Source organism: Pipistrellus hanaki (assembly GCF_964339955.1).
Source record: "Pipistrellus hanaki genome assembly, chromosome: 19".
Taxonomy (NCBI): domain Eukaryota; kingdom Metazoa; phylum Chordata; class Mammalia; order Chiroptera; family Vespertilionidae; genus Pipistrellus; species Pipistrellus hanaki.
Genome location: NC_140521.1, coordinates 1176842 through 1197305, shown reverse-complemented (window position 1 = coordinate 1197305; position 20464 = coordinate 1176842). Strand labels below are relative to the sequence as shown.

At 62.4% G+C, this 20464-nt stretch overlaps 1 protein-coding gene across 1 annotated transcript in view; it reads left to right on the top strand.

Annotated features, from left to right (window-relative positions):
- The window catches only part of DNAH10 (dynein axonemal heavy chain 10), a gene marked incomplete at its 5' end in the record, with an annotated part of 56496 nt that overhangs the window by 20718 nt on the left and 15314 nt on the right, over positions 1 to 20464 (top strand). Inside the window, 30 exons of the mRNA XM_084868458.1 lie at positions 142 to 353; positions 765 to 918; positions 1202 to 1435; positions 1637 to 1759; positions 2398 to 2631; positions 3389 to 3612; positions 4437 to 4706; positions 4801 to 4984; positions 5409 to 5543; positions 6219 to 6266; positions 6774 to 6962; positions 7222 to 7368; positions 7782 to 7973; positions 8885 to 9003; positions 9973 to 10131; positions 10214 to 10349; positions 11432 to 11554; positions 12057 to 12191; positions 12638 to 12854; positions 13169 to 13288; positions 13371 to 13516; positions 13788 to 13940; positions 16276 to 16536; positions 16859 to 17031; positions 17891 to 17984; positions 18178 to 18345; positions 18633 to 18821; positions 19262 to 19433; positions 19706 to 19909; positions 20363 to 20443. Of these exons, the coding sequence (XP_084724584.1) occupies positions 142 to 353; positions 765 to 918; positions 1202 to 1435; positions 1637 to 1759; positions 2398 to 2631; positions 3389 to 3612; positions 4437 to 4706; positions 4801 to 4984; positions 5409 to 5543; positions 6219 to 6266; positions 6774 to 6962; positions 7222 to 7368; positions 7782 to 7973; positions 8885 to 9003; positions 9973 to 10131; positions 10214 to 10349; positions 11432 to 11554; positions 12057 to 12191; positions 12638 to 12854; positions 13169 to 13288; positions 13371 to 13516; positions 13788 to 13940; positions 16276 to 16536; positions 16859 to 17031; positions 17891 to 17984; positions 18178 to 18345; positions 18633 to 18821; positions 19262 to 19433; positions 19706 to 19909; positions 20363 to 20443 (4996 nt within the window). The remainder of the gene's footprint in view (positions 1 to 141; positions 354 to 764; positions 919 to 1201; positions 1436 to 1636; positions 1760 to 2397; positions 2632 to 3388; positions 3613 to 4436; positions 4707 to 4800; positions 4985 to 5408; positions 5544 to 6218; positions 6267 to 6773; positions 6963 to 7221; positions 7369 to 7781; positions 7974 to 8884; positions 9004 to 9972; positions 10132 to 10213; positions 10350 to 11431; positions 11555 to 12056; positions 12192 to 12637; positions 12855 to 13168; positions 13289 to 13370; positions 13517 to 13787; positions 13941 to 16275; positions 16537 to 16858; positions 17032 to 17890; positions 17985 to 18177; positions 18346 to 18632; positions 18822 to 19261; positions 19434 to 19705; positions 19910 to 20362; positions 20444 to 20464) is intronic.

Genomic DNA, 20464 nt, shown 5'->3' with positions numbered 1-20464 from the left:
CTGGCTCAGTTAAAAACAGCTCAAAGGGCCCCGGCCAGGGTGGCTCAGTGGTTGTTTTGACCCACGCACCAAGAGGTCACGGTTGGGTCCCGCTGCCTTCGTGCTTCCGAGGGCGTTGCTGATGGCCGCCCCCCCCCCCAGGTGGCGAAGGAGGAGTGGTCGCAGACGCTCTGGATCAACCTGAACGTGCAGTTCCTGCAGGAGGGAATCGAGGGCTTCCTGCGCACCCTGCGCAAGTTCCCACGCATGGTCCGCAACCTGGCCGTGGCCTTCCACCTGGAGGCGAAGATGAAGGCCTTCAAGGACTCCATCCCCCTGCTGCTGGACCTCAAGCACGAGGCGCTGCGGGACAGGTGGGCGGGCCTCTGAGCTCCGAGCTCAGGCTATCTCTCTGAGACCTGATGGCTGAGCGTGAGGGCTCGGCGCCGCAGTAGACAGAGGCGAGGCTGTTTCTGTGGCACGTTGTTCTGTGAACTTCCTGCGAGACGATCCATCACAGGGTCCCCGTTTCTGGCAGAAAGCCACCTGTCAGGTGTGGTGTCGTTTGCACTTTCTTCATCCAGAGGTTTTTTTAGACGCCATCCAGGGAAACACGGACCCACATAAATCGCTCATGTTTTCTGGGCGCCCCCGGGGCTTGGGGAGCAGTCCCAGGCCGTCCTCGTGTTTCAGAGTCCCGTCCCAGCAGCGCTCGCCATGGGACCGCCCGGGACTCCAGGGCGGGGGGTGACCCAGCGCCACGCTCGGCTGTCCGTGTGTTCCAGGCACTGGAAGGAGCTCATGGAAAAGACAGGCGTGCATTTCGAGATGACCGAGACGTTCACCCTGGAGAACATGTTCGCCATGGAGCTTGACAAGCACGCCGACGTCCTCAACGAGATCGTCACGGCGGCCATCAAGGAGATCGCCATCGAGAAGGTGGGGCTGCGTCCGGGCAGGCGGGGGCGGAGGAGGCGTCGCCGCCACACAGGCTGCTCGCGCCCGAACTGGAGCGTGGGCCACGAGGGAGCGTGCTTTCCGATGGAGCCTCGCCAGAGAGGCCGCCTCTCCGTGCCGCCTCTGCTTATTCTGAAGCCACCCAGACCCCGGGCTGGGGGGACCCCGGGCAGGCTCGGGGGCTGCGATGGGCGGGGTCCTGCTTGCTTTCCGCTTCCGGGCTGAGCCGCCCCTCTACGCCCCCCCCCTCCCCCGTTCCCGGCAGGCCGTGAAGGAGATCCTGGACACGTGGGAGAGCATGAAGTTCTCCGTGGTCAAGTACTTCAAGGGCACGCAGGAGCGCGGCTACATCCTGGGCTCCGTGGACGAGATCATCCAGTGCCTGGACGACAACACGTTCAACCTGCAGAGCATCTCGGGCAGCCGCTTCGTGGGGCCCTTCCTGCAGACGGTGCACAAGTGGGAGAAGACGCTCTCGCTCATCGGCGAGGTCATCGAGGTGAGGCCGGGGGGGCGGGGCCCGGCGGGGGTGGGGCCCGGCGGGGCGGGGCCCACAGCGCCCGTGGGGTGGGGGCAGCGGGTGTTCCTTTGTGGTTAAATGGTTCTGAGGGACCCGGCACGCACGTCCCATACCCTCCCGGGCTGGGGGGTGTGGCCCCGCACCTCGCGGCGGGCGCCCGCCAAGGTCCCGTGTGTGCAGATCTGGATGCTGGTGCAGAGGAAGTGGATGTACCTGGAGAGCATCTTCATCGGCGGAGACATCCGCTCGCAGCTGCCGGAGGAGGCCAAGAAATTCGACAACATCGACAAAGTGTTTAAAAGGGCAAGTCACAGGGGCTGGGGCGCCACGCACCTCCACATGGCGTCCCGCCCGCCCAGCCTCTGGATGCTCTGTCATTACGGGTGACCTCCATCTTCCCTGTGCACACCTGTGTGAGCTGTGGCTGCTGGCCTGTGGCTCTTCTGAGTATTTACTTGTTTTTATTGTAAAAGTAACACTTGCTTTAAAAAAGCAAGCTGGAAAATGTAGAAAAGATGCATCTTCCACAGTTCTCCCCAGAGTGCCATCCCCTGAACACGGCCACGTTTATGTCAGATTTAAAAATATCTTCTTCTACGTAGGTAGGCTTAGGGAGCCATTACAGGTGGCACTTTGTGTAATTTTATGTCACAGTTTAGGACATACAATAAGGAGACATGCATTTCATACCACGAAGCTGAGGAAAGTGTGTATGCCTTTTCCACAGGCATCTTACGAGGACACAGTTGTGTTCGTCAGTAATTCGCAGGCTGTGCCTGACGCGTTCCCACTTTCAGGATGAACTCCTGGCTGTAGGTTGTCGGAAGGGAAACCGCCCATGAGAATTGGCCCCCAGAGACCGTGGTTCCCGGGTGTGGGTTTCTCTCTGTCGAGCCCGGGCGCAGGCAAGTGTCTGACCTCCATCCTCTGACCTTGTCCAGATCATGGGCGAGACCTTGAAAGACCCCGTGATCAAGAGATGCTGCGAAGCCCCGAACCGCCTCTCGGACCTGCAGCACATCAGCGAGGGCCTGGAGAAGTGCCAGAAGAGCCTCAACGACTACCTGGACTCCAAGCGCAACGCATTCCCCCGCTTCTTCTTCATCTCCGACGACGAGCTGCTCAGCATCCTGGGCAGCAGCGACCCGCTCTGCGTCCAGGAGCACATGATCAAGGTCGGCCGGCCCAAGGGGCGGGGTCCCTGCCGGGCTGGGGGTTCTGGTGCACGGCAGCGAGGATAGGCAGCGAACGGCAGGTTTGGCATGCCGGCCTCCCGCACGGTCTGGGTGGTCCTCCCAGCCTCATCTGCCAGGGCCGTGGCTGTGCTTGTTCCGGCCGAGAGAGAAGCATCTGCCCACGTGACCCAGTGGGCTCATCCTTCAGCCCTCGGCGTTTCAGCCCCTGGCTCTCCCCGCTCCTGTCTTCAGCTCATACATGTGTCCACACACCTCTCCAGACCAGCACATACTCCAGAATCTCAGATGAGGGGAGGGAATCTGTCTCTTTCTTTGTCTTCATAATCCTCGGCTGAGAATGTTTTCCCATTGGTTTTTAGAGAGAGTGGAAGGAGGGAGAATGGGGGGGGAGAGAGGGAGAGAAACATGGGTGTGAGAGTGACACAGCGATTGGTTGCCTCTCACCTATGCCCTGATCCGGGCTGGGGATCGAGCCTGTGACTGAGGTATATGCCCTTGGCTGGGAATCAAACCTGTGACCTTTCAGTCCGAGGGCTCTAACCACTGAGTAACTGGCTGGGGCTCTTTCTTTTACTGCAGACCTTCGCACAGCGCAGGACAGTAGTCAGTGCCCGTGTGCGTGTATGTCCCGTGAACGGGCGTTTGGGCGAAGGTCACGTGTTTCAGGTGCCCCTCCAGGCTGCTCTTGGGCCGCAGCGCGGGCTCCGGGTCACGGGCGCCCCCTGCTGTGTTGCAGATGTATGACAACATAGCGGCGCTGAGGTTCCACGACGGGGACAGCGGGGAGAAGCTGGTGTCCGCCATGATCTCCGCGGAGGGGGAGGTCATGGAGTTCCGCAAGACGGTGCGGGCCGAGGGGCGCGTGGAGGACTGGATGACGGCGGTTCTGAACGAGATGCGCAGGACCAACAGGCTCATCACCAAGGAGGCCATTTACAGATACTGTGAGGACAGAAGCAGGTGCGGCCGCGGCCTCCGCGTGCTCCTCGGTCACAGGGACCGTCCGATGGGCTCACGCTAAGGGCGGGGGGTGGGTTGACTGACCACTGGGCAGTTAGCTCTGTGAGCAGACAGGAGGTGTCTCGTACATTAGGGCTCTGTCCGCCCAGCTGTCATTCTGTGGCCCTGGCTCTGGGCTCAGCGCCGTCCCAGATGACATCCAAAAGCTGACTGAACGGGCACCTCCCCCTTGGGAGCAGTGACCGCTGAGCGTGCAGTCTCACGCTCCCAGGCGCTGGAATTTTAAGCCGCGTCGTTACTGCCCTCTGCCAGGGCGGCGCTGTGCCTGGCGCTTGGCTGGCGGACAAGAGGGGATGCAGCCTGATTAACTGGGAAATGCCCACGCCACCCCTTTCTGCACCCAAAGGCCCCCCCCCCCCCGGCATGCACGTGGCCTGGCATTTCCCCATCTTTTTATTTATTTATTTGTATTATTTATTCTTATCTTAAAAAATATATTTCTACATATTTCTGAGAGGAAGGGAGAGAGAGAGAAATATTAATGATGAGAATCATGGACCGGCTGCCTCTTGCATGCCCCCCCACTGGGGATTGAGCCCACACCCGGACCTGTGCCCTGACCGGGAATCCTGGTTCCTAGGTCGATGCTCAGCCACTGAGCCACACCGGCTGGGCTTCCTGTCCTGCCAGGAGAGCTTTGCCACCGTGTATTTGCCTGAATGTTGCCCTTTGCCGGCCCCAGTCCAGACCCGAGAGAGGAAGTCCTCCCGGTGGAGCTGAGCTGGGTGCCGGCGGCAGCGGCCTGAGCACGGTGCTGTCCGCAGGGTGGACTGGATGCTGCTGTACCAGGGCATGATGGTGCTGGCCGCCTGCCAGGTGTGGTGGACCTGGGAGGTGGAGGACGTGTTCCACCAGGTGCAGAAGGGCGAGAAGCACGCCATGAAGTCCTTCGGCAGGAAGATGCACCAGCAGATCGACGAGCTGGTCACGCGCATCACCATGCAGCTGAAGAAGAACGACCGCAAGAAGTACAACACGGAGCTCATCATCGACGTGCACGCCCGCGACATCGTGGACTCGTTCATCAGGGCCAGGTGGGTCTCCCCATCGCTCCTGCCCCTTGGTGTCCGCCTTCCCTTCCCCACCCTCGGCCCCCTCCCCGCTCACCCGCTCCGTTGCGCCTCCCAGCATCCTGGATGCCCAGGAGTTCGAGTGGGAGAGCCAGCTGCGCTTTTACTGGGACCGAGAGCCGGACGAGCTGAACATCCGCCAGTGCACGGGCACCTTCGGCTACGGCTACGAGTACATGGGGCTGAACGGGCGGCTGGTCATCACGCCCCTCACTGACCGCATCTACCTGACGCTGACCCAGGTGACCGGCCGGCAGGCGGGCGGCAGGCTCCTGTGGTTGCCATTGCCTGTGGGCCTGTGTTTTTCTACACGTGGCCGTGGTGATTGTGACCGAGCCCCGGGCTGCCAGCGTCTTCCCCGGATTCATGTCCGTCGGAGCCTCAGAGGCGGCCTTGCTCAGAAGCAGGCTCCGTGCAGCCTTAGCGCTGAAGGGCTGGCCCGATCGGTGCCTGGTGTCCCGGAAGGCGGGAGGGCACGTGATGCAGGGGGAGGAGGTGGAGGAGGAGGCGGGGTGCTCAGAGCCGGCAGAGCAGACAGCCCTCCTCGCGTCTCTGCGGGCGAGCACCTGCCAACGCCTGCGTCTCAGACTCGGGTGCTGAACGGGGAAATGGCACATCTCCTCGCAGGAATCAGGCAACACATGTTCCGCGTTTGGCTTCTGACAGGCGCTGTCCATGTATCTGGGCGGGGCCCCCGCCGGCCCCGCAGGGACTGGCAAAACCGAGACCACCAAGGACCTGGCCAAAGCCCTGGGCTTGCTCTGTGTTGTGACCAACTGCGGCGAAGGCATGGACTACAAAGTAAGGCCTGGGCGCCCCTCCCGGTGCCGTCGCCTTGGGCAGAGGGGGGGTGGGCCCAGCGGGAAGGCACTCGGCCCTCGCACATCCATGCCGTGGCGGGGCAGCGGGCGGTGCAGAGAGAACCTTGTGCTGCCGCAGCTCGGGACCACCCGGCTCTGCTTTGTCGGCAGCCTGGGCGTAAGTGTCTGGCCTGAGAGCGCGGCAGAGGCAGGTAGTGCTGCTGACTGCACTGGCGGCAGGGAGCAGGGTGAGGACTGGCCCGCTGAGCACAGCTCAAGCTGAGGGCCGCCGTCCGGCTCTGGTTCCTGGTAGCCAGTGGAGAAGTGGAGCCATTGTTGCTGGGTTGTCCAGAATTTGAAGAACACTCCAGAAACCTGGAGTTAACTGTCACAGTTCTTAATTTGTCAAGTCCTGTGAGTGGGGGCTGGCCGCGAGGGGCCTCGGAAGTCTTGCCAGAAAGATCCATGAGTGGGGTGGCCAGCGGCTGGTTCTCTGTCCCTCTGGGGTGCCCATCGCGTGCCACTGCCATGTTGAAGATGAACCCCTTGTCCGGACCTTGTCCCGCTCCAGGCCGTCGGAAAGATCTTCTCCGGCCTTGCTCAGTGTGGGGCCTGGGGCTGCTTCGATGAGTTTAACCGGATCGACGCTTCTGTGCTGTCCGTCATCTCGTCTCAGATCCAGACGATCCGGAACGCCCTGATGCACCAGCTCACCACGTTCCAGGTGAGGCTGGCCGCTGGCCGCACTCCCGGGCGGACACTGCGGGGTCACCTGTGACCGCGTCAGACCAGGCTTTCCCCGGCCCAGCGGCAGTTTGTTTTCTAAGCAGACAGGGGTGGGTTTCCCCAAACTGAGGACTAAGGAACATTCCGGAGCTTCACGTGTACCTGGGGGTGGGCAAGCAGAGCAGCGCTCTCGGGACGTGATGCTGCGTAAGGGCGAGGCCACGTGCTCGGGGCCCTGCCGCGTCCCAGAGGGGCTCCCAGGTGACCGTCAGTCCACACGTCCTCAGCAGGAATGGCGAGACGGGAATGCTGTCTTCCTCCAGGCTGCGCTCCCCCGCCTCTCGGGTGGAGAGCCTTGGTTCAGGCCAGCCTGGCAGCCGAGGCTTGTCCCCAGACACAGGCCCAAGCACAGGGCCGCCTGGTGCCCAGGGATCAGACAGGCTCGCAGCCACCAGCCCCCCTACCCCGCGGTGGCGGCCGGAGCCCGACCCCTCCTGTCCTCCAGTTCGAAGGGCAGGAGATCTCGCTGGACTCGCGCATGGGCATCTTCATCACCATGAACCCCGGCTACGCCGGCCGCACGGAGCTGCCCGAGTCGGTGAAGGCGCTCTTCAGGCCCGTGGTGGTGATCGTGCCCGACCTGCAGCAGATCTGCGAGATCATGCTCTTCTCCGAGGGCTTCCTGGCGGCCAAGGTGAGCCGTGCTAGAGAGGGCGAGGGGCAGAGACGTCAGTGATGGAGAGTCATCGATGGGCTGCCTCCTGCACACCCACAACCCGGCACCTCCTGGTTCATGCGTCTGCACTCCGCTCGGGCCACGCCAGCCCCTGAGGTGCACAGGGAGGGGAAGGGCCCTCTATGTCCCGCAGAGACGGCCGTGCGTGCCCACGGAGAGCTTTCACGTGGACGCTGTGGGTCACTTCCTTCCTTTATGTTCTCGATCTTTCCCGCAGACTCTGGCCAAGAAGATGACGGTCCTGTACAAGCTGGCGCGGGAGCAGCTCTCCAAGCAGCATCACTACGACTTCGGGCTCCGAGCCCTGAAGTCGGTGCTGGTCATGGCGGGCGAGCTGAAGAGAGGCTCTTCCGAGCTGAAGGAGGTGGGCGCATGTGTGCCCAGGGCCAGGCGGCAGTGACAGGCCAGGAGCTCAGTTTCGGTCTTAGCCTCCTTGCCATTTGCTTCCCGGCCTTGATGTGGCCTGTCTGCTTCTAATTGGCCTGATAGCTGTGAGGTCAAGTTCAGTGTCTCCCAGAACCTGAGTGTGTGAGGCTTCCTGTGGGGTGTGCAGGGTGGCGGGAGCAGGCTGGGACCCGAGGCTCTCCCAAGGCACGGACATGCGTGCTGCCCCCTTTGCGGTCACAGGTGCGGCTGGGTTTCCCGGGAAACCCAGCGGAGCGGCCTGTGCTCCCGGGAGCGCTCTGCGGGGTGAAACCCACCCAGTTCTGTAAGGGGCTCCCCGCCCGCCCCGGGCCGGGGGAAACACCCGAGACGTCCGTGCTTCCTTCCGGCCAGGACGTGGTGCTGATGCGGGCGCTCCGCGACATGAACCTGCCCAAGTTCGTCTTCGAGGACGTCCCTCTGTTCCTCGGCCTGATCTCCGACCTGTTTCCCGGGATGGACTGCCCGCGCGTCCGCTATCCCAGCTTCAACGACGCGGTGGAGCAGGTGTTCGAGGAGAATGGCTTCGTTATCCTGCCGGTGCAGGTAGGGGCTGGCCGAGCCCCGCTTCTCCTCCCTCGGTTATCTCCTGGAGTGGCGGCCGAGCACAGATGCCATCGAGGTGCCACTCTCAGTGTCCAGTCCAGGACCCTGCCACATCCCCGTGCTGCCCGGCCACCCCGCCCGCCACCATCTCCAGGCCGTTTCATCCTCCCGACTGCAGCTCTGCGTCATCTACCCCGCCCCGGGTCCCGCCATCTACCCCCTATCTGAGTCTGCCCCTCAGCTCCTCCTCTCAGCGGAGTCACACGCTCTGTGTCCTCCCGTGTCTGCCGTGTTTCCTGGGCACAGCGCCCCACGGTGCCTTCCTGCCCCCAGGCGTGAGGGCTTCCTTCCTTACTAAGGTGAACGGAATCCCGTTGTGTGGAGGGACTGCCGTCCAGGTTTTTTGGTTTTGGGTTTTTTGGGCATAATGTCACCAGAGAACTTACGTATTTTGTTTGGGGTCCAATCATCTAATGTTCTCTCCCAGCCCACCGCCCCCCTCCCCAAATCACACCTACCAGATTAAAGTGGCCTTGCTGAGGGACACGGGGTGAGTGGGTGCCGGCGGGAGAGTGGCCGGTGAGTGCAGGGTCCTCAGGAGGGCGGTGAGAGGAACGGTCTCCATGTGTAACGGTCTCCCCGCCTTGGGACGCACTGAGCACCACTGAGTTGTACACTGTTATCGGATGAATCGTGTGGTGTGAATCACAGCTCGGTGGAGCTGTTTAAAAAAAGAAGATGTAATGGGGGATGGGGAGGGGGCGGAGGGTGGGGTGGGAACCTGGTGGAGGGGGGAAGAAATGAGGAACCTTTGTAATAATATGAACAATAAAGATTGATTTAAAAAAAAAAAAAAAAAAAAAAAAAAAAAAAAAAGATGTGTGTTAACCCAGCTGCGCACTGGTCTCCAGGTGGACAAAGTCATTCAGATGTACGAGACCATGCTAACCCGCCACACGACGATGGTGGTGGGGCCCACGGGAGGCGGCAAGTCCGTGGTCATCAACACCCTGTGCCAGGCGCAGACCAAGTGAGTGTGCCCTGCGGCCTGGCGTGGGCGGGGCCTGGCCGTGGGGCGGGGCCTGGTGGCTGGGCGGTGCCTGGCATGGGCGGTGCCTAGCGGCAGGGCGGGGCCTGGCGGCGGGGCGGCTCTGATTTCAGAAGGTCAAGTTTGTCCCAAACACCCCTTTAAAGTCACCGCACCTCCTGTCTCACTGCGGTTCGTTGAACATGTTTTAGAAGGCGGAACAGTGACTCATGCATCAGACCGTGAGTGGCTGTGAAGGAGCATTTCACAGGCTCGCCTATGCGGCTGCTCAGTGATCACTTAGGTCATGTCTTCTTGGTGTCAGGTGACTCTGAGAGGCAGCCAGGCCTCAGAGTGACAGAGAGAGCCCCGCCCCACAGGCCTCATGGCTGCCAGCCCTGCAGGGGCCACGCCGCTGGCGGGAAAGTGACCTCGCACTCCTAAGGTCACTTTCTACAAGGTCATGACCTGCGGCGTGATGTCTCCTTGTGACCTGGGCATTCTGGCCGCTCCCTGTGTCCCAAGGGGAGCTGGATGCTGGAAAGGCCTCGGCGCAGCTGGCACGCAGCAGGACCAGGCTGAGCTTGGCATCTCTGTGGCCCTAACCCTCCCCGCTGGTCTGAAACCTGGCGAGTGACGTCACCTCTCATGTCTCCTCGTGTTTCTCATGAGGGAACAGGGCACAGTGGCTTCCTGATTGTGAGCGGCCATGCCCAGCATCCTGCACGTCACTCCTCAGTTATTGTTAGATCCCTAACAGGGCAAGCACACATGTGTGTGCACATGAGCCTCTCCTTGTCTCCTTGTCCCCCACAGCGGGACTTCCGGTGTGGACTTCCCTTGTGCTGGGCCGTGGTGCTGGTGGACGGTGGTTGCCTCGCGGAGTGGGAGCCTGGGAGCGGGTGGGACCGAGTTTTATCAGAGCAGCTAGTCCCGGCGCACTCAGCCCTCCCGCGGCCTCTCCTCTGACAGGCTGGGCCTGACCACCAAGCTGTACATCCTGAACCCCAAGGCCGTGAGCGTCATCGAGCTCTACGGCATCCTGGACCCCACCACCCGCGACTGGACGGACGGCGTGCTGTCCAACATCTTCCGGGAGATCAACAAGCCGACGGACAAGAAGGAGCGCAAGTGCGTCTCTGGGGAGGCGCTCCTCGGGCCCAGGGCGGGAGCTGGGGCCCGGGCTCGGGCTCACGGCCGGTCGTGGCTGCAGGTACATCTTGTTCGATGGCGATGTGGACGCGCTGTGGGTGGAGAACATGAACTCCGTGATGGACGACAACAAGCTGCTGACGCTGGCCAACGGCGAGCGCATCCGGCTGCAGGCGCACTGCGCCCTGCTCTTCGAGGCACGTGACAGGCATGGCGTCAGACAGGCTGTGCTGGTCCTTACGGTGGGACCGAGGCGGGCGATTGCAGGAGCTCAGACCGTGCAGGAGAGTGTGAGCTGAGCACACTGTGCCCCAGCCCCGCCTCACCCTCTTCACTGCGTCCCTGCGTGGCTGCTGCTCACACTGCATCTTTTTTTTTTTTTTTAATACATATTTAATTGATTTTTTACAGAGAGGAAGAGAGAGGGATAGAGAGTTAGAAACATTGATGAGAGAGAATCATCGATCAGCTGCCTCTTGCATCACCCTCACTGGGGATGTGCCCGCAATCAAGGTACATGCCCTTGACTGGAATCGAACCCGGGACCTTTCAGTTCGCCGGTCTCGGCATGCATCTTCTTTTTATGGGGGGTGGTTGTTTCGTTAATCCTCACCGGAGGATATTTTTTCCACTGACTTTTTTCAGAGAGAGTGGAAGGGAGGGGAGAGACAGAGAGAAAAACATTGATGTGAGAGAGTCACGTCGACTGGTTCCTCCCACATGTGCCTCCACCCAAGGCCAGGGAGCCTGCAACTTGGGTATAATCCCTTTACCAGAGTGGAGCCCTGTGGGCCTGCGCCTTGCTCCTGTCTGTCTGTGCAGCCTTGTTCTAGGGCGGAGAGACCCGCATCTGTGTTTGTGGGAAGAGGGCCCTGGGTGTGAATATTGCTGCTCTGATGCATACTTTCTACGTCTTATCCTCCCCAGCACCAACCAGGTTAAAAGGGAAACAAAAAAGACTAAAAAGCAAGCACCCCACGGCGATTTGTGTGTCTTGGTGGTGGGTTTGGGAGTAAGCTATTTTCCATTTTATGCTTTTTTAAATTTTTGTCAGGTGTTCCCAGCCTATTAACTTCCACATTAACCTTATAGGAACGGGACATTTTAGCAGGTGCTGCATCTGCGACCTTAATCTTCCCAGGGTAACCCCAAGCTGGGTGGGGACGCAGGAGGCTGCTCACCTGGGGCGGCTTTGGCCGCTGTGAAGCCTGGCCAGGCGAGGCTTGTCCGCACCAGCCCCGCGGTGAGCAGCCGCAGACGAGCGCCCCTCCTCCTCCAGGTGGGAGACCTGCAGTACGCCTCGCCTGCCACCGTGTCCCGCTGCGGAATGGTCTACGTGGACCCCAAGAACCTGAAGTACCAGCCCTACTGGAAGAAATGGGTCCAGCAAATACAGAACAAGGTGCAGCCGCTTCCCACCGAGCTGCCGCCGCTGGCTGAGGGGGCTGGTTGGGCTCGCATAGCCCAGGAGGGTGTAGTTGAAGGCCATGACCTTGACGGGGACCTGTTGGTGACCTTACGCACTGAGTGTTACCAATAAGTTAGGTGAGAACGTGGAAACACGCTTAGCGGTTTCCAGATCGCGCTCCGCCGGGAGGTGGGGAGTGGATTTGCTCCTCCAGACCGGGGCTTGATGCTTTTCTCTCTTCTGGAAAGGGCGCCAGGTCGGTATTTTAGACTTGGTGGCCGTATGGTTTCCTCTGTTACTACTCGGCTTGCCGATGGGGCATGGAAGTGGCCACAGTGCACGAGTGGGCAAAGCCACAGGCCATCATGGACTCTGGCCGCTCGATGACCGTGGCCTTGTCACCTGAGCTCAGAGAACGAGCCCCTTTTCTGCCCATGGGACCTGGTATCCCACCCCTCCCGGAGCCCTGGCGAACGCCTGGCACCCTGCCCCGCAGGCGGAGCAGAGCGAACTGCAGAACCTTTTCGAGAAGTACGTGCCCTACCTCATCGACGTGATCGTGGAGGGCATCATGGACGGGAAGCAGGGGGAGAAGCTGAAGATGATCGTCCCGCAGACGGACCTGAACATGGTGAGGGCCGGCCCGCCGCGGGCTCAGGGGAAGCGGGACGCCAGGCGGGTGACCAGCACTGCAGGCCCTGCGGAGAGGCACTTCCCGTGGTCCCCCGGAGACAGGCTCCTCCCCCGGAGACAGGCTCCTCCCCCGGAGACAGGCTCCTCCCCCGGAGACAGGCTCCTCCCCCGGAGACAGGCTCCTCCGTCTGAGCCCATTCGAGGGCCTGGGGCCCCAGGTCCCCACGTCCATGGCCGGAGCTGACCTGTCTGAGCCGAGACAGTGGATGAAGTGTTCCCGTCACTCGAGGGCCCGGCGCCCCAGGTCCGTGGCCGGAGCTGACCTGTCTGAGCCGAGACAGTGGATGATGTGTTCCCATCACTCGAGGGCCCGGGGCCCCAGGTCCGTGGCTGGAGCTGGGCGTGGGGGGATGTCCACGCTGACGGGCACCTTCCTGTGCACAGGTGACCCAGCTGACCAAGATGCTGGACGCGTTCCTCGAAGGGGAGATCGAGGACCCCGACCTGCTGGAGTGCTTCTTCCTGGAGGCGCTGTACTGCTCGCTGGGCGCCTGCCTGCTGGACTTCGGCCGCGTCCGCTTCGACGAGTGCATCAAGCGCATCGCCTCGCTGCCTTCTGCCGAGCAGGACGGGGTGTGGGCCCGACCCGGGGAGCTGCCCGGTAGGAGCCCCGTTGCCTGCTTACCTGTCTCTCTCCCCACCACCCAGGGCCCGGGGCTGCTGCCCACGCCGCATCCCAGCCGGGGCTCCGCAGGTCTCTGCCAGGGCCGGCAGCGCTGGCTCCGGGCGCAGTGTGTGTGCAGCGGGTGAGGGGGCTGCTCCCCGGCCAGTCTGTGTGGAGTGGGGGGGCGTAGGAAGTTCTCCAGGAAGCTGCTGCCCCGGGACAGTGGCGTGCGCTCATTGCAAGCCTGTGCCGGGCCGATGGTGCGATTCCACGTCTGTGACCCAAGTGGCGTGGGCTGTCGCTTCCTGCAGCTCAGCTCCCGACCCTGTACGACTTCCACTTCGATCCCGCCCAGAAGAGGTGGGTCCCGTGGAGCAGGCTGGTCCCCGAGTACGTGCACTCCCGCGAGAAGCGGTTCATCGAGATCCTGGGTGAGTGAGAGCCAGGCCCTGTCCCGTGGCGCTCGCCCCCGGCGTGTCGGTGACGCTGCCCCTGGGCTGTCCCGTCCCGCAGTTCACACGGTGGACACCACCCGCACGACCTGGGTGCTGGAGCGCCTGGTCAAGATCAAGCATCCCGTCCTCCTGGTCGGCGAGTCTGGCACCTCGAAGACAGCCACCACCCAGAACTTCCTCAAACACCTGAGCGAGGAGACGAACGTGAGCAGCAGTGTGTCGCGTTGCCCTGCCTGGGCGTGTCCTCTGGGTGCACAGCCCTGCGCAGCTCCCGCCCCGCAGCGGAGGGGCCTCAGAGGTTCAGGGCTCTTTGGAGGTTGTCCCCGAGGTCACAGGCGGCAGCTCGTTGCTGCCCCTGCAGGCTGTGGAGAGGGAAGCCGACGGCCTGCCCGCACTGGAAGTGGGTGCGGTGCGTCTGTGAGGGACGGGGCCTCTGGGCGGACGTTTATGGTTTGGGACGTCTCTTCCTGTGCAGATTGTGCTGATTGTCAACTTCTCCTCCCGCACCACCTCCCTGGACATCCAGAGGAACTTAGAAGCCAACGTGGAAAAGCGCACCAAGGACACCTACGGGCCCCCCATGGGAAAGCGCCTGCTGGTGTTCATGGACGACATGAATATGCCCAAGGTCGTGGGGTTCACGGGTGGGGAGGGGGCGGGGCTGTGGCTGGTGTGTGTGTGTGTGTGTGTGTGTGTGTGTTCGTGTGTGTATGTGTGTGTGGTGGGAGTGCGTGTGTGTATGTGTGTGTGGTGGTCGGCTGCTCTTCTTAGAGGGGCTTGTCCTGGACGGGGTTCCTCGGCTCCTTAGGAGCAGCGCAGCGGGAGGCGGCCTCTGCGCCCCATCTCACGTGTGCGTGAGCGGGTGTTTCCAAACGAGCTGTGCTCTCGGTACCGCACTGTCCTCGGCCCCATGTCCATGAGGCCACGGCAGGCACGCCCCCAGAAGCCTCTGGATTGCCCCGGGGCGGGAGCTCGAGCCTGCGAAGGCAAAGCTGCTTAGTCCTGGGCTTTACGTTTATGTCACTTAGACAGCGCCATCCTTCCTGAACTTCTGCCTCCCAGAGGGCTCTGTTCAAAGTAGGGTTCATCTATCTGTCCAGGCACCTGTCCGTCCTCCCATCAGCCCATCTGTCCACGCATCTGTCCATCCTCCCATCAATCCATCTGTCCACACCTCTGTCCATCCTCTCATCAACCCATCTGTCCCTACCTGTCCAGCCTCCCATCAGCCCATCTGTCCACGCACCTATCCATCCTCCCACCAACCCATCTGTCCATGCATCTGTCCATCCATCAATCCATCTGTCCATCCTCCCATCAGCCCATCTGTCCACGCACCTGTCCATCCATCAATCCATCTGTCCATCCTCCCATCAGCCCATCTGTCCACGCACCTGTCCATCCTCCCACCAACCCATCTGTCCATGCATCTGTCCATCCATCAATCCATCTGTCCATCCTCCCATCAGCCCATCTGTCCACGCACCTGTCCATCCTCCCACCAACCCATCTGTCCATGCATCTGTCCATCCATCAATCCATCTGTCCATCCTCCCATCAACCCATCTGTCCACACCTCTGTCCATCCTCTCATCAACCCATCTGTCCCTACCTGTCCAGCCTCCCATCAGCCCATCTGTCCACGCACCTGTCCGTCCTCCCATCAGCCCATCTGTCCACGCATCTGTCCATTCTCCCATCAACCCATCTGTCCACGCACCTGTCCGTCCTCCCATCAGCCCATCTGTCCACGCATCTGTCCATCCTCCCATCAATCCATCTGTCCATCCTCCCATCAACCCATCTGTCCACGCACCTGTCCATCCATCAATCCATCTGTCCATCCTCCCACCAACCCATCTGTCCACGCACCTGTCCGTCCTCCCATCAGCCCATCTGTCCACGCACCTGTCCGTCCTCCCATCAGCCCATCTGTCCACGCATCTGTCCATCCTCCCATCAATCCATCTGTCCATCCTCCCATCAACCCATCTGTCCACGCACCTGTCCATCCATCAATCCATCTGTCCATCCTCCCATCAACCCATCTGTCCACGCACCTGTCCGTCCTCCCATCAGCCCATCTGTCCACGCACCTGTCCATCCATCAACCCATCTGTCCATCCTCCCATCAACCCATCTGTCCTTCCTCCCACCAACCCATCTGTCCATGCATCTGTCCATCCTCCCATCAGCCCATCTGTCCATCCTCCCATCAGCCCATCTGTCCATCCTCCCATCAACCCATCTGTCCACGCACCTGTCCATCCTCCCACCAACCCATCTGTCCATGCATCTGTCCATCCATCAATCCATCTGTCCATCCTCCTATCAACCCATCTGTCCATCCTCCCATCAACCCATCTGTCCATCCTCCCATCAGCCCATCTGTCTATCCTCCCATCAACCCATCTGTCCATGCTTCTGTCCATCCTCCCATCAACCCATCTGTCCTTCCTCCCACCACCCCATCTGTCCACGCACCTGTCTATCCTCCCATCAGTTCATCTGTCCACACCTCTGTCCATCCTCTCATCAACCCATCTGTCCCTACCTGTCCAGCCTCCCATCAGCCCATCTGTCCACGTACCTATCCATCCTCCCATCAACCATCTGTCCATGCATCTGTACACTGTGAATCTACTAACGCATCTACCCGTTAGACATCCATCCGTCCATGCACCCACCCACACGCCCACTCATCATTCCTCTGTCACGCATCCGTCTGCCCCTCTCTGCATGCGTCCGTCCACCGTGTTTCTCTGCCCATCCATTCAGTCAGCATGTGCACTGAGCAGCTCCTGTGGCATCGGTGCTGCCCAGCGAGGAGCACCCTGTGCGGCCCCGCCCCAGGGCCGGGTCTCGGGGGCCCCGCGGCGAACGCCCCCGCAGTTGCAGACCCGGGAGGTGAGGGTGCCGTGCTCGGGGTGAAGGCGAAGGCGCCGTGTCTCCTCCGAACGCAGGTGGACGAGTACGGCACGCAGCAGCCCATCGCCCTGCTGAAGCTGCTGCTGGAGAAGGGCTTCCTGTACGACCGCGGCAAGGAGCTCAACTGCAAGAGCATCCGCGACCTGGGCTTCATCGCCGCCATGGGCAAGGCGGGCGGCGGCCGCAACGAGGTGGACCCGCGCTTCCTCTCGCTGTTCAGCGTCTTCAACGTGCCGTTCCCCTCGGAGGCGTCCCTGCACCTCATCTACTTCTCCATCCTGAGGGGCCACACCTCGGTGAGGACCGTCGTCGCCTCGCACCAGCGGGTCCCGTAGGCGGGCGGGGCGACTGCGCACCGGGCACGAGGCCAGCGCCGCGGTGCTCCTCGGCTGCGAACGCTTGCTTTCTTTCAAAGCCAGGAGGGGGAGGAGTGTGATCCAGCCCCAATTAGACTCCCCTTTTCCCCGGGCCCCCACAAACAATAGGTTTTTAGGCAGAAAGGGCCGTGCCCTAAGCGCCTCGGCCTGCGATTGGGATGCGGCTCCGTTCCTGCTCGCGGCTGAGCGTGTGCCGTGTGCGGGCTCTGGCGCCACCTTTCCCGCCTGTCCCACCTGCCAGGTGTTTCACGAGAGCATCATCGCCGTGAGCAACAGGCTGACGCGCTGCACGCTGCAGCTCTACACGGACATCGTGCAGGACCTGCCGCCCACCCCGTCCAAGTTCCACTACATCTTCAACCTGCGCGACCTCTCGCGGGTCTTCCAAGGGCTGGTGCTCACCAAGCCTGAGCGGTGGGTCCTTAAGACAAGGCCCGCTCACCACCCTCTGCCTCCTGTCCCTCCGCCTCCTGCCCGCCCGCTGCCTCGTCCGCCCGGGGTTGGAGGCGGAGGCACAGGAGGCAGAGGGTGGCGGGACGGTGCGTCCCCGGCCGGACCGCGCTGCTGCCCTCTCGTTCTCAGTCCCCGTGTCTGCCCTTGCCCGTGTGTTCCTCTCTCCTGCCACCGAATTGTTCACAGTTAAAATGGCGAACTGTGTGTCTGTGGAGCAGCAAGCACAGAGAATGGGAGCTGGGCACACACGTGTTCTCTGTCAGGCTAGCCTGGTCGGTGTGTTCCTTTCCTCCGTTTTTATTTTGTGTTTCTTTGTGAGCGTGTACGTTTGCATCAATGAACACATCACGTGGGTTTGTAAGCAGAGTCACATTATAAATCCACATCCTGTGAACGGGTGAAGCCTTCCCGCCAGCCCAGACCGACTCGGTGCCCTCGAGGCGCTCGGACTGGCAGCTCGGAGGGGCGGCTCCGGCGGCATTTGGGGAGGTGGAGGGCTCTTTGCCGGGACGGAGCTGGCTCTGAGGAGGAGGCGCTCTGTGCCCGGTGCTGGTTTTAGATCCCGGTCCTGCCAGCGGAGCCGCAGGCGCATCCTGTGTCACGCGTGTCCTTCAGAGACGGCGCCCTCCTCTGCCTCCCGGAGGCCGCGCTGTGGGCTCCACTGCATGGTCTTCACAGAGAGCCAGCCTTCCCGGCGGGCGGGCGGGCTGGCGGGGCGGCCCACGGAGGCTCTGTCCTGTCCGCACCCGAGAACCCCGTGGAACGGGAGCCTCAGCCACGGCTCCGATGCCGCGCGGCTGATGGCGTCCCTCCCACGCAGCTTCCAGACGGTGGCCCAGATGGTGCGAGTCTGGAGGAACGAGTGTCTGCGGGTCTTCCACGACCGGCTGATCAACGAGGAGGACAAGGAGCTGGTCCGTGCGCAGAGCCACGCAGAGGCCCGGCCGCGGGTCCCGGGGCGGGGGGAGAGGAGGGGGTAGGCAAACCCTTGTGTTGCTACGCAGTGACTAGGCACTGAGTGGAGGAGGGAGGGGCCCCTGACCCTGGCGGAGCTTCCCCGCACTGCGGGCGCACGGGTGGGTTTGCCTTCACTGGCCCCTGTCGCAGGTGCAAGAGTACATCGCGGACCTGGTCACGGAGTACTTCAAGGACGACGAGGAGGTGGTGCTGAGGGACCCCATCCTGTTTGGAGACTTCCGCATGGCGCTGCACGAGGAGGAGGAGCGCATTTACGAGGACATCCAGGACTACGAGGCGGCCAAGGCTCTGTTCCAGGTGCGGGCGGGGCATGGGAGCGACCCGGGGAGTGTATGAAACGCAGGCCGAGCCAGGGAGGGTCCCGGGAGCCGGTGCACCGCCAGGTTTGGGAGCCACTCTCCCGAGTGGAGCCTGGCAACCAGCGTGGGCTCAGCCACCTGCTGGTGACGGAAGCCTCCATCGTGAATGCTGGGCACAGGCCCCTGAACCCCCCGATGTCACCCTCCAGCCCCTCAGGCTCCGAGGGCGTCTCCCCCCACGCTCAGGCCCTCCTGGACACCTAACCCCCCGCACGGTCCCCGCAGGAGATCATGGAGGAGTACAACGAGAGCAACACCCGCATGGACCTGGTGCTCTTCGACGACGCGCTGGAGCACCTGACGCGCGTGCACCGCATCATCCGCCTGGACCGCGGCCACGCGCTGCTGGTGGGCGTCGGCGGCTCGGGGAAGCAGTCCCTGGCCCGGCTGGCCGCCTTCACGGCCGGCTACGAGGTGCGCCCCCAGGGCTGTGCAGGTGCCGTCCCCCCCTTCACTGACGCTCTCCTCGGCTTCCTCCTCGCCTCCTGGTTTCTTGCCTGCCTTTCCTCCCTGTCACTCAGCTCGCTCCCTTTACAACCGAAGGTCCCTCACACCCCGTCCTCCGTCAGAGCCCCGCGTGGACAGCCTGTGCTGGCCGCACCCCCCAACCCCCCGTACAGGCTCCGAGTGCCTGTCCGGTCTGTGTGACAGAAGGATGTGACAGTTTTTGGTCCCGAGTTTCTCACTCAGTATTCTTGTGTGAAACAGCCTGGCCACCTGATTGGCCTGGCTCCTCCGTCCCTCCCCGGTGGCTCTCGCCCTGGCGGTCCAGTCCCTGCAGACGCAGAGTTCTGTGTCACGGAGCGCCCCCGCCCCACGCTCGGTCTCACCAGCACCTTGCTCCGTGCCGGCAGGTGTTTGAGATCCTCCTGAGCCGCGGCTACTCGGAGACCAACTTCCGGGAAGACCTGAAGAGCCTCTACATGAGTCTGGGCATCGAGAACAAGACGACCATCTTCCTGTTCACGGACGCGCACGTGGTGGAGGAGGGCTTCCTGGAGCTCATCAACAACATGCTCACCTCAGGTGCCGGCCGCCTGCAGGCGCTCACCCGGGGGGGGGGGGGGGGGGGCGGCCGTGCGGCTGGAACACAGGCCCCCATATGGCCAGCTCTCTCGGGGGCACTTGCCCCAGATGAGAACCCTCCAGGGAAGCAGAGGCCTTTGTGGTTCCCATGTCACAGGGGAGGACACAGGCTCGAAGGGGTGAGCCTGGCTCTCAGAGCTGCTGTTCGGGCTCTTCCCGGGACCCTGTGCTCTGCCTGCTCGGAGCCCCGGGAACCCTGTCCTCGCCCACAGGCATCGTGCCCGCGCTCTTCGGCGAAGAGGAGAAGGAGTCCATCCTCAGCCAGATTGGCACGGAGGCGCAGAAGCAGGGCGTCGGGCCGGCCAAGGAGTCCGTGTGGCAGTACTTCGTGAACAAGAGTGCCAACAACCTGCACATCGTCCTGGGCATGTCGCCTGTGGGCGACACCCTGCGGACCTGGTGCCGCAACTTCCCAGGTGCGCCCCAGCAGGGCCCGTGCCTCGGGAGCCACGCACGACTTGAGGCTTTACCTGCAAGTGAAACGCGGGTCGTGGGTTGGGGTTTGGGCTGTGCAGTGTGAGGCCAGCAGTGCGTGTTGTCCCCGGGGGTGCCATCCTGGAAGCAGGACAAGCTCACAGTCCCAGGGCGAGGCCCCGGGTGCGCTCAGCAGCACCTCCGCTGCTTCCCTGCGCCAGGATCGGGCGGCCTGTGGGAGGTGCAGTGCCCTCGGCACACTGGCTTGTCCGCGCTGGGCTGGCAGGTACACCCTGCGAGGCGCCAGGGGCTGCAGGCGTCCTAGTGCCCAGACTGCCCTCGTGTCAGCAGCTGGACCGGAGCAACCGCGGCTGCTGTGTGATCTCGAACGCATTGGTCGGGAATGGAAGGTGTGTCGGTGTTGCACAGCCACCCTCTGTTTCTCTGCCTTCCAGGTCTGGTGAATAACACGGGCATTGACTGGTTCATGCCCTGGCCGCCCCAGGCCCTGCACGCGGTCGCCAAGTCATTTCTAGGTAAGTGGCAGCTCGGACGGG